We start from the raw sequence: 15038 nt of genomic DNA on the forward strand, positions 1-15038 counted from the left end.
CTTCCGCATAAGTGCCATCTAGTAGTTCTCATAAACAACTTTGAATATGTTTTTTTTATTTGACTACGTTTGTTAGCCTGGCAAGGGTCGGCTTATACAAAATACAAACACACCGGACTTTTGGTGAATGCTTTAGGCGCTCGCAACCCTTGAAAATTATATGTGTGCATGGGTATGTGTAGGATATATGTACAAAATATCGATTTTCTTCTTTAGCTGCCATAGTCCCAGTATTTACACCGATATTACTTGTGATGAAGCAAAATAGACATATAAAACTTTTTAGCATAATATATTGTTCTCGCATGTAGCAAAATTTTGTCTAAAAGTATTTTGCACATAATTATAATAAATTTAATTTTATGTGACTTTCCATAATAAATTACTTGATTTTTTTTAATCCATAATTATGTGCTAACAAACAAATGTTGACTTTTACATACATACATACATAGTATCACGCCTTTATCCCATAGGGGTAGGCAGAGACTATAGATTGCCACTTTGCACGGTCCTGGCATAATTCTCGCGCTTCCTCAACCTTCATTAATCCTTTCATACATTCTCACCGGTTCCGGGTACTTTTGACCTGGCCTTTACTGAGAATGTCAGATATCTGACATTTGAAGGTTCGGTGCGGTCGACCCCTCGGTAGGGGGCTGAGGTACGGGGGAAGAGCCGGTGGCTCGTCCTTCCACATTCGCCTTATAAAGCCTCTTTGTCAGTCTCTTATCATTCATCCTCTCCAAATGCCCAAACCACCTTAGCATACCATTCTCAATTTTTGTAACTACATCCTCTGTCACTCCACATATATATGACCGTAGTATTCCGCACTCTATCATTCATAGTCACCCCACACATACTTCTTAACGCTCTCATTTCCACTGCTTTAATTTTACTTTCATGCTTTTTCTGCCATACCCAACTTTCACTACCATACATGAGAGTGGGCAATAACACTCCTCTATATATAGCCAGTCGTGCCTTTTTGGACACTTTGCAGCTACCCATAAAGGTGTGCAGCGCCCCATTCACCCGATTCCCTGCACTCACACGTCTATCTATATCACTATCAACTATCATTGACTTTTATCCTTTAATAATTCCTCCTATGCACATCGGACTGCATAATCATCTTAAATATTTTAACTTCAAAGTATTCGTTCAACTTGGGACCAAAATGTCAAAGTGACCAAGTCAGTACGTGGGATAGTAACAGTTGGTAGGAAATAATATACAACATTTTTTCTCTTAAGCTTTATTGTAAAACACCTTAACTACTAATTTATAAACTACATATCTATGTTGTGGAGTGGTGACTACTGGGTGCATCAAGTAACACATCTTACGGTAAAGTATCGGTGGTTCCGTAAAACGACACCAGACATATTATTTATTTCATTAAAGAGATGTAGAATCTCTTGTAAATATTTAAAGTACATCTTAGATAAAGTTAGAGTTAAATTAAACACTATCTACTGCAAATGTCATGTATATTTTAACCGTCCGCCGAAACATTAATTTGGTTAACATTGTAAAATCATCAAAATTATACAATTTATCATAAACTATCTAGTATAATAGATTTATCTTGCGTCTACGTGTAATTTGTACCAGTAGTTATACCAGTATTTATTTCGATTGTATCTCAAGAGGTTTTATAAACCATAAAATATTTTTATTTCGAAGAATATTTGTAATTCTAATAATCGATCAATTGTACGAATCATACATGAAAAAACAAGAGTTATAACAGAGTTTAACACACGTAATAAATTATTTATTAACTCTAAATGGAAAATGGCTACGAAGCCACAGGAAGAAACACAGAAACTGATAAATAATTAAAATGCCTACGAGCACTATTTATATTCTCTCATCCCTAGGCCGTGTGCCACCATAGGTTTTATTATTATTATTATTTTTATTAAATGATGTACCTCAACGTAATCCACCAATTTACAAACATTTACAAAACAAAATAACTATTACATTGCACATTATAATGATTATTTAAACATAAAAAACTTAATCGTAGAATATTGACAATTCGTTTATACGAGTATTATATACACTAAGTAGCACTTAATCAGTGAGGAACATAAAGTAATCAATTACATAATATTATATTGTTTCTATTGTATAGGGGGTTATCATAGACCGTTGCGTCCCCAGAATTATATCACCAGTGTCATCATCATCTGTTTAAATATATTTTGAAATCCATTAAAATGATTAATATGAAAAAAAAAATAAACATTTATTTAACTGTAAGCATAGCAATGTTAAGCTGTAAAATATATGCTATATCATATATGAATACAAATTATAGATAATATGACAAATAAGTGTATTGGGCTCACACACGGTTAGTCTTCACCTAAAATGTTGTCATAATATAAAGTAATTCGCAACTAACACGGCGCATCGCCAATCTTCGGTTATAATCTCAATAAGGAAGACAAGAAATTCAAGTAGTCAAAAAATATGACTCAGGCTCAGTGCCATTACCGATAACTTATGCAGAAGACATTTGTAACGTATAAAGACATCGAATCTGAACTGGGCCAATCAGTAGATTGCCACCTACTGAACAATTCAACATAATGTTCAGAGTTATGAATTTAAAACGACTTTAGAAATTGCAGTTGATTTTGAATGGTATGTAATTAAGAAAATTGTCGACGCACCGGTTCACATTTATTACTGAAGATTAAATATAAGTTGATTGTCATGTAATACTACGGAAACGCTTAGAGAAACAGCTGAATACTCTGTAATACTACGTTATGATTTGAATAATCTATTTAGACATCAAACATCGATTACTGAGACATCGAAATTCTACTGTGACACCACATACATTGACATTAAAACAGATAAACAGCTTATGCATAATAAATGTATGATTATAATAAGTATTTACGGCTTCATCGTCTATATAGCGCGGGGGACAACGCTCGATCTCAATGTGGGCAAGCGTTGCGAGCAACACTGCTGTCATAGCCTGTGTACAGACGCACTCAATTACTGTCTCTAATATATATATTATATACTTTTTCAAATAGTTGCTAACAAAATGACACCAAAGTCATGTTCAAATGAATTGCCAACTCCAAATATGCAATGGAATGCAGTGCTTGAAACTCAATGCGTAAATTAATATATTATATCAATGTTAATATAGGGAAGAATAAAGTAACTTGAAGAAATATTTACGTAAATTTAACATTTCATATGAATAGTGTATAGAAAAATATGTTACTAATATACTATGTGTCCTGCGTAATCAGTTGTTAAATTATAGAAGATGACTCGCATTGTTCTGACTTTTCGAAAAACGGCGCTGAGAAATGTCTTAATTAGAATGATAGATATTAGAAGGAGACGTCACGGCGAGGCTTCAGAGGATATTGTGTCAATTGACCATTACAAACCATCTTGCAATTACAATCGATGTGCACTTATCTCTTGCGCATTAAATGGCTGGTGTGGTGCGACGAGGCAAACTCTTCGTATTACTCTCGAGGCACATTGATTATGAACTTACAATATCGATCGTTAGCTACGGCAAATTTCATTCCTACTTTTTTTACATAACAATTCGGGATGTACTGCTTAATCCATCTCTTACATTATTAATTATCTTAACTTTATCAATTCTCAATTTCCCTCTTATATTAAAATATCACAGTACCCTAAAATACAGAGGTCACATTGACAGATGTTTTATATAAATTCAGAATTAAAAGTTGTGATAAAGCAGTACAGCAAATAAGAATGATAATAATGGACTGGAAGAATATTTATAAAGTTCCTATACGTAATGCGACCGCCGAATCAAGAGTACTGCTTGCATTAACTTACACCAACTACTATCAAGTATTTGCTGATATCTTACACAATTCCATCGTTTTTTTCGCACATTTTTAAAGTTTGGAGGTATTGTCGAAACTATGAACAGTAATGATTAAACAACGCTCTCTTTCTTTCAAACGATGCCAGCGTCCAAACTCATTACTTACTTGTTAAACATTTTAAACCGTAAAATAGCTAGAAATAAATTAATTATTAGTATACTCAATCAGTCGATTTCAGTTGGGTTACAGTTTAAGCAGACAAAGCTGAAGGGCGTTGCTAAAGGTCAGTCGAGTCGGCCCTAGCTAGGGCTGCCATTATAGAAAAATTATACAAATGCGCAAGACTTGCACGATTTGGATTGTTTGGCTGATACCATATCGATAATAAACACAGTCAAACCAAGTCGACATGATGGTATAATATGACAATGATTTTTCGATGGATTTTGTTATAATTGCCTTTGGACGTCTACAAGGTACCAAGCACTTGCAGTATAATTCATCGAGTAGGAATTAATCTATATTGCCGTCTAAACATCATCAAACAACTAGTTTACATACCAAACAGCTGGCGAGTGGGCACGGATATGCACGTACATATTGCACTAAACGCAACGCAAACCCTTCAACTATCCATATGGTCGTGTATGGCTTGTTGATACAGTTGCTGATATACAAATTTATGAACATGTCTTTTCCACTTTTTCTTGTCTTTCTGGTGCCCTCGGTTCGTTGGTAAGAGATGTGAATTGGTTTAGAAGGCGTGTGCATGCCGACACACGCCGCAGCCGAGCGCGAACTCCTCACCGGTGGGCGGGTGGTGTATATGCAGCGGACACTCCTCTGACGTGCCGGGAAGCTGCTCGCCTTTGGGACCTGAAAAGTATATTAGCCCTTAGACATTTATGTCACGATGAACAACGGATTAGCCTTGAGGACTAATACCAGTTTTCTTGATTAATTAAAACATCTGAATAAATATGATATTATTGTGTCATGTTTTTGTGTATTATATTTATTCGACTTTTAAATTTTACTACAAGAATCTGACTTGATCAATGGAGTATTTAAATAAATAAAGTGATTTGTACACGAACCTGCTGGACATTGCGGCAACAGATGACGCGGTATGTTCGTGACGCGTTGGAAGTCGTCGTGGCAGGCGTTGCAGAAGTGTGATGTACCAAAACAGAAGAACACTGCCACCTAATACAAAAATTATATTACACATAATCACTCAGATCAATTATTTAATATTCTTTCATTCGTCCTGCTTTGAAACGTGTTTTATAACTAAGAACATTTTTTTTTTACAATAATGGTAATATGCAAATCCCAGGATAACATTATTTTTGGGTTTAAATCTGCTAACAATTATTATATTAAGTTTATAAGTAGGTAGAGCAGGAGAAGCAGTATACATATAAATAAGAGCGGCAGTAGTTACCGAGCAGCAGTAGCGGCACTTGTACTCGAGGAAGTCGGCGCCGTGCTTGGGGCAGGTGCGCGCGCCGGCCACGTCGCTGCACGCGCCGCACACCAGCTCTGCCGGCTCCCACCACCCACTGTTCTCCGCTTCGCATCGCGCCAGACCCCCGAAGTATGCCTTAACAATAAACATTGCCCATGTCAACCTTGTCAAGACTCCTTGAATGTTACATATATTAAATCACAAACTGCTAGCATATAGATAGGACCTTGATTAACCTCTTGACAAAAATTTTAGAATACATACTATCAATCTTAATTTGCCTCTAATTGACACTTACGCGGTGTTGTATTATTCCCGACCCAATTTATACCGATTCTTTCATTCTTTTTTCGCAGAAAAGTGCACAGTGGGTTCTTATTTCGGGAAGCTACGTACGCCCGAATGAACTACGTACTCCTAAGGTAAAGTCTTCATAGTCTAACTATAAAATCAACAATATGCTATAAAAAAAAACAAGACGGCAACGACACTATAATAATAAAATGACTCCACTTACCTTTCCGCATTTATGGCAGACATAGTAGGCGTATCTCTCCATGGCGTAGTTGGCCGGCTCCGGCAGTGGGCCGCCCTTGGCGGTGCCGGGCGCGGCGAGTCCCTCGTACTCGAGCCGCATGAGCGCCTTGCGTTTCACCTCCTCGCGCAGTCTGCGTATCGGTGCTAACGGTTCCTCCAATATCCAGTGATTCATATCCTCCTACAAATAAAACCAGCTTAGGCTCATGGACGATTTTATTCAACTAATAGACGGTTAAATTTGTGTTCCCAAAACGAATAAGCAAGCGAATAAGCAATCTTTAGCCAATTTTATGACCCAGGAAAGCGAGGAAAATAAATACAACTTTAACGGATATTTGAAATGTAATAAAACTATTTTAAAAATAAATTTTGTTTTACCTTACAAATGGGACACTGCGAAAAGGAAAAGGTAATTCTGGGGCCTATCCACTTGTTTGCGAGGACCTTTTTGCAGCAGTGCAGATGGAATACATGCCCGCAAGTCAACTGTAAACAAATTCACCAGTATTATGTAATTATATATAAAAAAACTAACCAACTTTAATTAAAATAAAACTATTTTGCGCATTTTATCGCGGTTTTATATTGTAATTTTCTCCCATTAATTAGTTTACAATACGACATACCTACACTTGGATCCATCATGTGTATGCAACAGTCACAATATCATCGTTGTAGGTATAATAATTTAATAAGAGTATTATTAAGCTAATTTGAAAGCATAACAAACGTGAAAATTTGTTAGTGCCGTGATTAAAATATAATTACGATTTATATAAGTCTGTTTAATTCTACTAAACTATTATGCAAATATATCAAATTAGAATACATATTTTGAAATTATAAAAGAGGAAATATTTTATGAGACGGGCATATGTAGTAAAGTTAATATTATGTTCGATAAGGGCGCCTTGCGCTATGTACGGCTGTATTGCATATTTTATAATTTATATTTTACTAGTTTTTCTTATAGATAACATTGAAAAGTAAAAAAACATTTGCGAGTTATCGACAGGAGAGATGCAGAAGAAAATTAATATTCACGCGTTCTAAACTGGAAATAGTAAGAATGAATAAGGATCGGGTGCACATTGCACACAGAATACTTGTTCGCCAACGCCATCATGACGCTCATGTCGACGCTCACCTTTGATCACTGCATCAAAAAACATCAACGAACTGCTCCGAAATATGCACATTGACCGCAAAACAAGAAACCCCGCTTTGGCGTTTATAAAGATTTTAAAGGTGTCTAATACGGTTCGGCAGAGTGCGCGATGACCCAGTAGACAAACATAGCGACATTGTCGGCAGCGTCCTACACTTGGCCGAAAAGCAAAACAACACATTTAGATTATTTGTAATAAAATACGAGTTAAATCTTATAACTTATTTTTGGGATTATTTGTGAGTTGGCAAATTTTTCCATATCTGAGTCCTATTTGTATTATCAAAACAAATCATTATAATATAATTATGAATCCATAGAAATCGTTTTTTATGGATAATAATTAAAAACTTATATTCAGTACTTTATTCGACTCGCACATATATTGCATCTCGTAAAAAAAACGGACATAAGAAAGTGTAATAAGTATTTGATTTATTGAATATTACTGAAAATCCAATCTATGAATGGAGTGACCGGAGTTATTATTCCGACGCTGTGCGACCGCTGATGATCCTGAAGGAAACAGTCCGGCTCAAATCCCATGGACATGATCCCCACGACGCCGCTCGGATGAACGACAGGCCCGCCGGAGTCTCCCGGGCAGGTGGTGCCGTGGGTGCCGCACATGCGCGCCAGACACATCGCCACAAACCGAACAGATTCCCTCGGGCACCGTACGACTACAGTTTTCAACGATTGTAGGACTTCAGGCTCTCCGAGAAGATATCCATTCCCAAACGAAAAGTTTGCATAACCGTATCCAACTACCTCTACTTGGTGTCCCGTCAACGAGCCGAAGTCAACGGAGCTCAGGCGCGCTTCCGCACTCACATATATCGGATCACTGTTCACTAATCCTATATCGTTACGATGGCTACTGAGGTGGTAGGTGGGATGTATAATGCAGCGTACAATATTAATTGAAATATTCTGTTTGCCGTGTGTCAACACACCTACAGCTATTGATCCAGTTCCTTCGTGTGGTAGGTAATCCTTTACCTGTCGCATGTATGTTACACAGTGTGCGGCGGTCAAACACCATGATTTTGTAAGCACAGAGCATGCGCAAAAATAATTCACGTCTAGTATGTCATCAATTTTGTCTTCGAACACTTCTTTCACTCCCATCTTTAAGACGTAATCGATTTCATTGTCTCCAGCGTTTCCGCCGCCGAGTATACGTAATTGTTTTACAGCTGAAATGGAGCCCAAGTAGAATAGAAATACTAAATACATGGCTAGAGCAGTTATTTCTTTCTTGAATAAAATAAATCAGTTTTATAGCCGCTATTCGTTTGCGTAAACCTACGACTGAGGTAAGTATAGAAATATTATTGAATCTTATAGTCTGAATCAAGAACACGATATCTATATTTGTAATTATGAGGAAAGTATCGTCCATGTTTTTAAGTAATCGTACTAATATTGTAATTGCATAAAATTATGAACATGTTTGGATCTTAAGAGTAAACGGCGAAAGCGTTAGAACGAATTTGGATGAAGGTATAGGCTTCTTTTATAATCAGATAAAGTACAGTGATATTAAAATTTGTGATAAGGACATTCACGCGAGGCTGTTATTGTTTATTGTTATCGTATATTTTGAGTAATATTATACAAAAGTAATGTGGTACTTGTATAGCTGGCGCGGCCTGCAGCGGGTCCGTGAAGCATATCATGCACATGTCGTCGGCATCCTGGCGCAGCGGCGCGGCGTCGTCGGCGGGCGCGGCGCACCCGTGCAGGCACGGCAGGCACGCGCGCTCGCTGCGCACGCCGCCGCACGTGTGCCCGCACGGCAGCACGCGAGTGCACGCTTCGCGACCGTGCTCCTGTAATACAACTAAATCTTTGCAATACTTATAACATAATACCTTACCAACATAGATAAAACCCACTCGACCTATACAATATGTTCAAGTTATTTCCTTTTTTATACTATAATATTTTAACGTATCTATAATATCACAACGTGCAGGCGAAAATCGGGTGCTCTAGTTGCAACGCTGCCTAACCTTTTGGGGGTACTGGCGTAATGTATGTATATTTTTGTTTTAGAGAAGTAAACATAACAAGATGCCCACCTGGCACTGATGATCGGAACAAACATTGCCGATGGCAAGTAGTCCTGTACTTCCACGCGCACCGCAGAATCTGCAGACGCCAGCAAATCCAGGAAGACCGCTAGGTAGTGTCGGAGGATCCCCAGAGCCGCTTCCCTCGCATACATTGTCGATAGTTCTAAACTCCGCCAGCGCCTTCAAAGTGCGCCTGTCCACCAGCAATAATAGCCAAAATAGCTTCGCCCGGCCGCAACCCTCGTGGATGTCAATACGAATGGCACCCTCTTCTTCTTTGCAAATCTTTTACATAAAAAATAATATGCCCCATGTTATATTACATGTACTCGTTTACATTTAATTTAATATAAAAAAATCAATACGTCCAACACAACTGTAATATTATTATCGTCACACTAATGTAAGTATTCCAAGGTTCCAGTGAATCTACAAGGCAGCTGTGATAGCCTAATTAGCTAACGAATACTAACCTGTCGATGATGCATCCTGGCGTTCCTGTTGAGGTGCAGGAAACGGTCGCACTCGGCGCACAGCGGTCCGCACGACCGACAGTCGATGACCGCCTGCGTGGAGCCATCGTCGTGATTGGCGCAGTGAGGCCGGCATTCGGCCGAGTCACGGCCGCGGGCTTCACGCCCTTCACCCGTATTGTTCACCCTGGTACATTTATACAAAATTGTTATAAATAAAAAATCAAACGAATTCTTAGTGTGGTATATTTTTATAAGTACATAAAAATCAGTCTGCGCCTAGTGCAGTCGACAATAAACAGCTTAAACTGAACCACAGTCGTTTGAACTCGTCTACTCATTAAACCATTAGATTATTATTATATAAAATACGACGCAGCCTAGGGCATGCGCGCGGCGCTCAGTTTAACATTGAAAATTAAATAAAGAAAAATAAAAGAACAATAGTTAAAACGAAACATTATTGATTATTAAGAAAGAAAATACTTTGAAAGAATGAAAACTCAAGAAAAGAAAATATGGAAAATACGTAGAAAATAATATGTCTTTTTTCCATAGAAAGTCTCAATAATATGCGTGTTATACACTTGTATGTAAACATTAGAAAATTGGGACTAAAAAGAAGGTGTAATAATATAGGCATTAAAAATTTTATAGAATCATGGACCAACAAACATCATGGACTTATATAATAAATACAAAATATTATAAGAGAATCAATAATATTAATATGTATAAAATAAATAAATCCAATGTACGCGCGTATAATTTATAGTTTCAATGAAATAATGTACTAACATTTCCATGTGAGATTGCTCGCAGACACAAAGCGCTGCCAATGCCAGCCAGATGACGGGCGTGACGACGCAGCGCGCTGGCTGACGGTCAGGCTCCGACATCTGCGCCACTGCGGACACGTAATTTACTAGCGCCGTCCTCGTCTCCATACCCCATGCGCTTGACACTTTGCCCTGAAATTTGTCAAATCCACATAGGTATTATTATTCTTGATCCGAGCAAACAAGCAACGAATTATATAAAGAAGGTCACTAACATCCGAGTTGTTGCGACGTACTCAGTAGTAAATATAAATAGATATGTCTGCCCGAAACACGTAACAGCGTGCGACGAGTACTTAGTCAAAGTTCATAATATTATTATTATGTAACCATACCTCAGCCATATCGCTCAACAGTTTAGCAACCAAATGAGCATGTTTCTTAGTGGTGATCCCCCGCATAAACCACGTGGCAAGTGCCGTGGGGATCACGCTGCCCCCCATCGTAATTATGCCGGGGGGAGCTCCTCCCGCTCCTTTAACTTTCACTTGCACCGTGATCGCTTTGGCCAGGTAGCACACCAAGTGATCCAACAGCGTTACCCTGATGGCATATCATGATAATATAATTATCGAATGAGATCTAGTAATCAGAATAAGGCCTATGAAAATCCAACAAACAGAACTTTTCAAAATGTAATGCATCCGTAGGTGGTGTATGTGTAGGTAAGCAGGCATGGTGGTAGGATATGTTTTATATCCGCTCGGATAGTGACCACCGTACACAAGGTGGCAGGTGTGGCGCGTGTAAGTGTGTCGTGTTCAAGGATCAGCCTGCGTACATCCGTCTCCAACACGCCGACATATTTGTGTCGACAGCCGAGGGGTAATCATCTCTCATCGGTCAACATTTTGATAGACCCCACACCACTAACCATCAGGTGAATTGAGGACGCTTTGACTTTTGTACAAATCAACAACAATAAAATTTTGTACAAATCTATATACCTAAATAAAGACGAAGCACCGATATGTTTATACACGCATACTGCCTGCACCTGCTGACTGCACCAACTTGGATAAATCTATTTATTATTATCATGAGAAGGTTTATATGAAAAAAAAAATAATAGCAAATATTTAAAAATCTCAGAAAAGTGAGACATATGAGACAGAAGACTGAGAATTGTGTTTAATAAATTAACAAAACTCTGATAGAGTGACGTGCAGTTGTTCACTTAGTGTATACTCAAAAAGCAAAATATTTAAAAATACATATTTGACAGTATTGACGGCAAAAAATTATGGCGGTACAAACTTCGCCCGCCGGGTCAGCTAGCACTACAATGTACATTATTTTTACATGAGATCATTTACCTTGTTGTAGTATACCGTAAATCCACATCATTTGGTAAATTTATAGCCGAGAGCATTCTCTGAGGAGGTATCTCGGTGATTATTCGTCGAAGCAGAGATATTATCTGTGAATTATGATATTTTATTTATATTATATTCAGAACCGAGCGATTAACCACCGTTAAATTTTCAGAAATTACTGTATTCGTCTGTTACTGTATCCCTCCAGTAGTAAAGGAGGCCCGTGCCCAACAGTGGGACAGTATATAATACGGTGCTGATATTATTATTATATTACTGTATTCTAAGGCCAATATCAAATATATTCAATATTTTTATTAATAACTTCCTTATGCTTGAGAAGTATAACGGTTGTCGGCAGAGACATGGATCTTTAAAACTTACCTGTCGTTGGACTCGATCACTGCCAGTGTGCAAAAGTCCCAATAAGTCCGCAATTAGTTCAGTTTGTTGCGCTAGATGCGTGCGGCCAACAGCACTTCCGCTTAGGGCTAATAACTGAAGGAAATATTTACGTAAATAATGTTATAAAACCATATTAGCCAATTATTATAATTATTGTCGTTTTGTATTATGTTTTCTAATCGAGGCTTCACCTCGTTAAGCTGGTACGAGTATAGTGAAAAGAGAAAATGTTGTGCACTATGTTAGAAAGCGCTGAAATATTTTTTTAAATGTTTTATTAGAAATACGAGCAGTGTGCGGTGGTTTAGCATGACTGGATTCAATACGATGTTATACCAACACGTTAAATGTTAGCTATTATTCATTACACACTTTCCCTCGTACAGTAATCCCCGAATATACCACCACCAGACTTTACAAGTAACCTTAACGCTAATAGTTTAATATAAAATATCTCTCCAGTCTTTTTATTGAAATCCTAGGATTTTTATATTTTGGAAATAATTCTAGCGTATAATGACGTGAGATGATCGTACGAGTGACAGCATTTCAAAGCAATAATTATCTTGCTGGTGAGTCGGCTGTTTAATAGAGTTAGAAGAACGGTCTTCGCCTTCCCGCTCGGCTGCGTCTGCGCACAACAGTGCAGTTTCCCAGTCGTCGCGCACGCGAGCCGCTTCCAGACCGATCGCACATACTATGTGAGACATGACCTGGTAACCAATATTCAATGTTTAGTTATGATGCTAAAGAAATACCTTATGAGAATCAGAAATAACATAAGCATTGCACAACATATTGTATTATTTATTTTCCTCTCGTTGGCATTTAACAATTAGACATATTGTCTAATGTATTCGAGTGTCCAGTATTCTTAGTAAATTTATCTTACTCAGAATACTCTTCTACTATTATCGATTAAATTCGTTCTTAACTGAAAAAAACTGCATTAAAAGTTGTCCATAAATTTTGGGTCTGCGATACCACAAATGCGATACAAACAAACAAATAAAAGATATAAGGTCATGTGAGGCCTTAGTTATAAATAATCCTTGTATTCATCTGCCATACTTAAATAATATTTTATCTTCCTTCCACCTGAGCACATACGAGTATTTGAGCAATACGCGGCCATAAGTCTAATTATTCAAGTAAAATTGGCATAAAAAAACGACTACCTGAGTTAAAGATTTTGGAGAAAATCTCCCCCCCCCAACTTCCAACAAATAAGAAAGCAATAATAATAAATGTTTTCCATTATTTCTGTTATTATTCCTTTTAGAGTTCAGGTTAGGTTTTATTCTAAAGACGTCTAACTAATAGAGAGCTTTTTAAATATTGAGTTGAATCGAACGTTTGTTATATATTCCTATTATATCTCGTCATAATATCGAATGTAATCGAAAGTTTGAAATTTGACTTGTTGCAAATAAACAAAATAGCCGGTAAAACAGCAGAATACTAGACTTTTGGAACTTTGAATTTTTGTCTCAAATTCAAAAAGTAACATGATTATGATATGAAATAGATATTTTTTCGTTCTTGGTCCACAGGGTGCCTCGGGAGTAAGAGTACTGACCTGTAAATACTTATTTAATCGAATGCAGAGTTTAATGTGAAGAATTTAGAAGATAAATTTAATTTATTGGAAATCAACTAATATATCGTGTAAAAATTGTACATCAAATGAAATGAAGAGTTTAAAATCCTAAATAGCATACTTCCAATAACAAATTAATCCAAATAACAAAACCTGAGAGCTTGAAGATAATTTCAAAATGAAGTTGTAATGGCAATGCAAACAAAAATTACTTAATAAATGATGCCGACGCAGATACAAACATTTCTCAAAGTTGGTTATGTCACTTTATGATTACTTTCTGGCATTGTCGATATTTTCATTATGACAATAGTGAAGGCAAGGCCTGCAACAGTGCAATTGGCCCAACATCTACAAGTAAATGCTATATATTATAGGGGATAACTTCTAAGGACTTTAAAATTGATTGATGATTAATGTGCAAAAGAAGTAAATCCAAATTTGTGTATTACATGCCAGAATAAAACTTTTTGGAAGTATTCTCCTCTTGGCATATAAATGGCCAGTGAAGAAATAAAGAGAGGAAAACTATGGATTTAAAAAATAACTCGGAATCCAGAAACGATTTCGCAAAGAAACTGGTTTATTAGTAGATTTAAGGAAGGGAAATTTTGGCAATGCCAATATTACCAATAGCCCCTAAACCAAAATTTTCTAATTTTATATGGAATTCTGATATAACTAATGGGTATTGCTTATGATAGTTTAAATAAAGTTTATTCTTGAAGCGTTATTTTTGATCTCTAGAGAATATTCTTTAGACACAGCACTTTTATACTCTTGGCACCCAATGAGTCCAACAATGCTCAAGGTAATTATTCATGGTGCTGTTATTATAAAAAAACACGTTATTGCCCACTGGGCAGCTTTTAGAAGAGACCGCAGAAGCAAGCAATAAACATTTTAGGTGGCACCTATAAGTCATTGCGCCTAAATTTTCTCTAGAGAAAATTGTGACAATGACATTTTAATGGACTTGTCCTAATATCAGACTTTCTTATAATTAGCAAGAAGAGCGTAATAAAAAAGGGTAAACTGCTATTTGCCAAAAACTACACATGCTAAAAAAAAAACAATTGCTACTCCTCTTGCCTGCGAAGCTCACTCTTACTAATTGATTTTTCAGAGAGTGTCGAAAATAAGCATTATTTATTTTAATATTTCTTTGAATATAATAAATTTAACAAAAATCCTTTTTTTTTATTTTTGTAAATTATGTCCTTTAGAATTGACATGACTTATGAAATAATATTGGCCGCGTAAATTATTCAAATATCCGTAC

At 36.9% G+C, this 15038-nt stretch overlaps 1 protein-coding gene across 1 annotated transcript; it reads right to left on the reverse strand.

Annotated features, from left to right (window-relative positions):
* Nucleotides 1–1768: 1768 nt before the first annotated feature.
* On the reverse strand, nucleotides 1769–13346 carry LOC119191901 (E3 ubiquitin-protein ligase MYCBP2-like). Its single transcript, XM_037445759.1, has 13 exons — nucleotides 12693–13346; nucleotides 12136–12249; nucleotides 11752–11855; nucleotides 10771–10978; nucleotides 10395–10567; nucleotides 9597–9783; nucleotides 9130–9408; nucleotides 8680–8877; nucleotides 6253–6360; nucleotides 5852–6052; nucleotides 5311–5469; nucleotides 4961–5069; nucleotides 1769–4739 (listed from the first exon to the last, which is right to left on the reverse strand). The coding sequence occupies exons 1-13, from the start codon at nucleotides 12864–12866 to the stop codon at nucleotides 4618–4620; spliced, it is 2136 nt and encodes a 711-aa protein (XP_037301656.1). The 5' UTR covers nucleotides 12867–13346; the 3' UTR covers nucleotides 1769–4617.
* Between the last annotated feature and the right edge of the window lie 1692 nt (nucleotides 13347–15038).

Source organism: Manduca sexta, unplaced genomic scaffold (genome assembly GCF_014839805.1).
Source record: "Manduca sexta isolate Smith_Timp_Sample1 unplaced genomic scaffold, JHU_Msex_v1.0 HiC_scaffold_2080, whole genome shotgun sequence".
Taxonomy (NCBI): domain Eukaryota; kingdom Metazoa; phylum Arthropoda; class Insecta; order Lepidoptera; family Sphingidae; genus Manduca; species Manduca sexta.

Bases quoted from the DNA above. Each gene is read 5' to 3' on its own strand.
- LOC119191901 (XM_037445759.1), bottom strand. From the start codon at position 12,866: ATGTCTCACATAGTATGTGCGATCGGTCTGGAAGCGGCTCGCGTGCGC. The intron at 9,784-10,394 runs GTTAGTACATTA...TAAATGTACCAG, and splicing joins GAGCAATCTCACATGGAAAT to GGTGAACAATACGGGTGAAG. The intron at 9,409-9,596 runs GTTAGTATTCGT...TTTATGTAAAAG, and splicing joins CCAGGATGCATCATCGACAG to ATTTGCAAAGAAGAAGAGGG.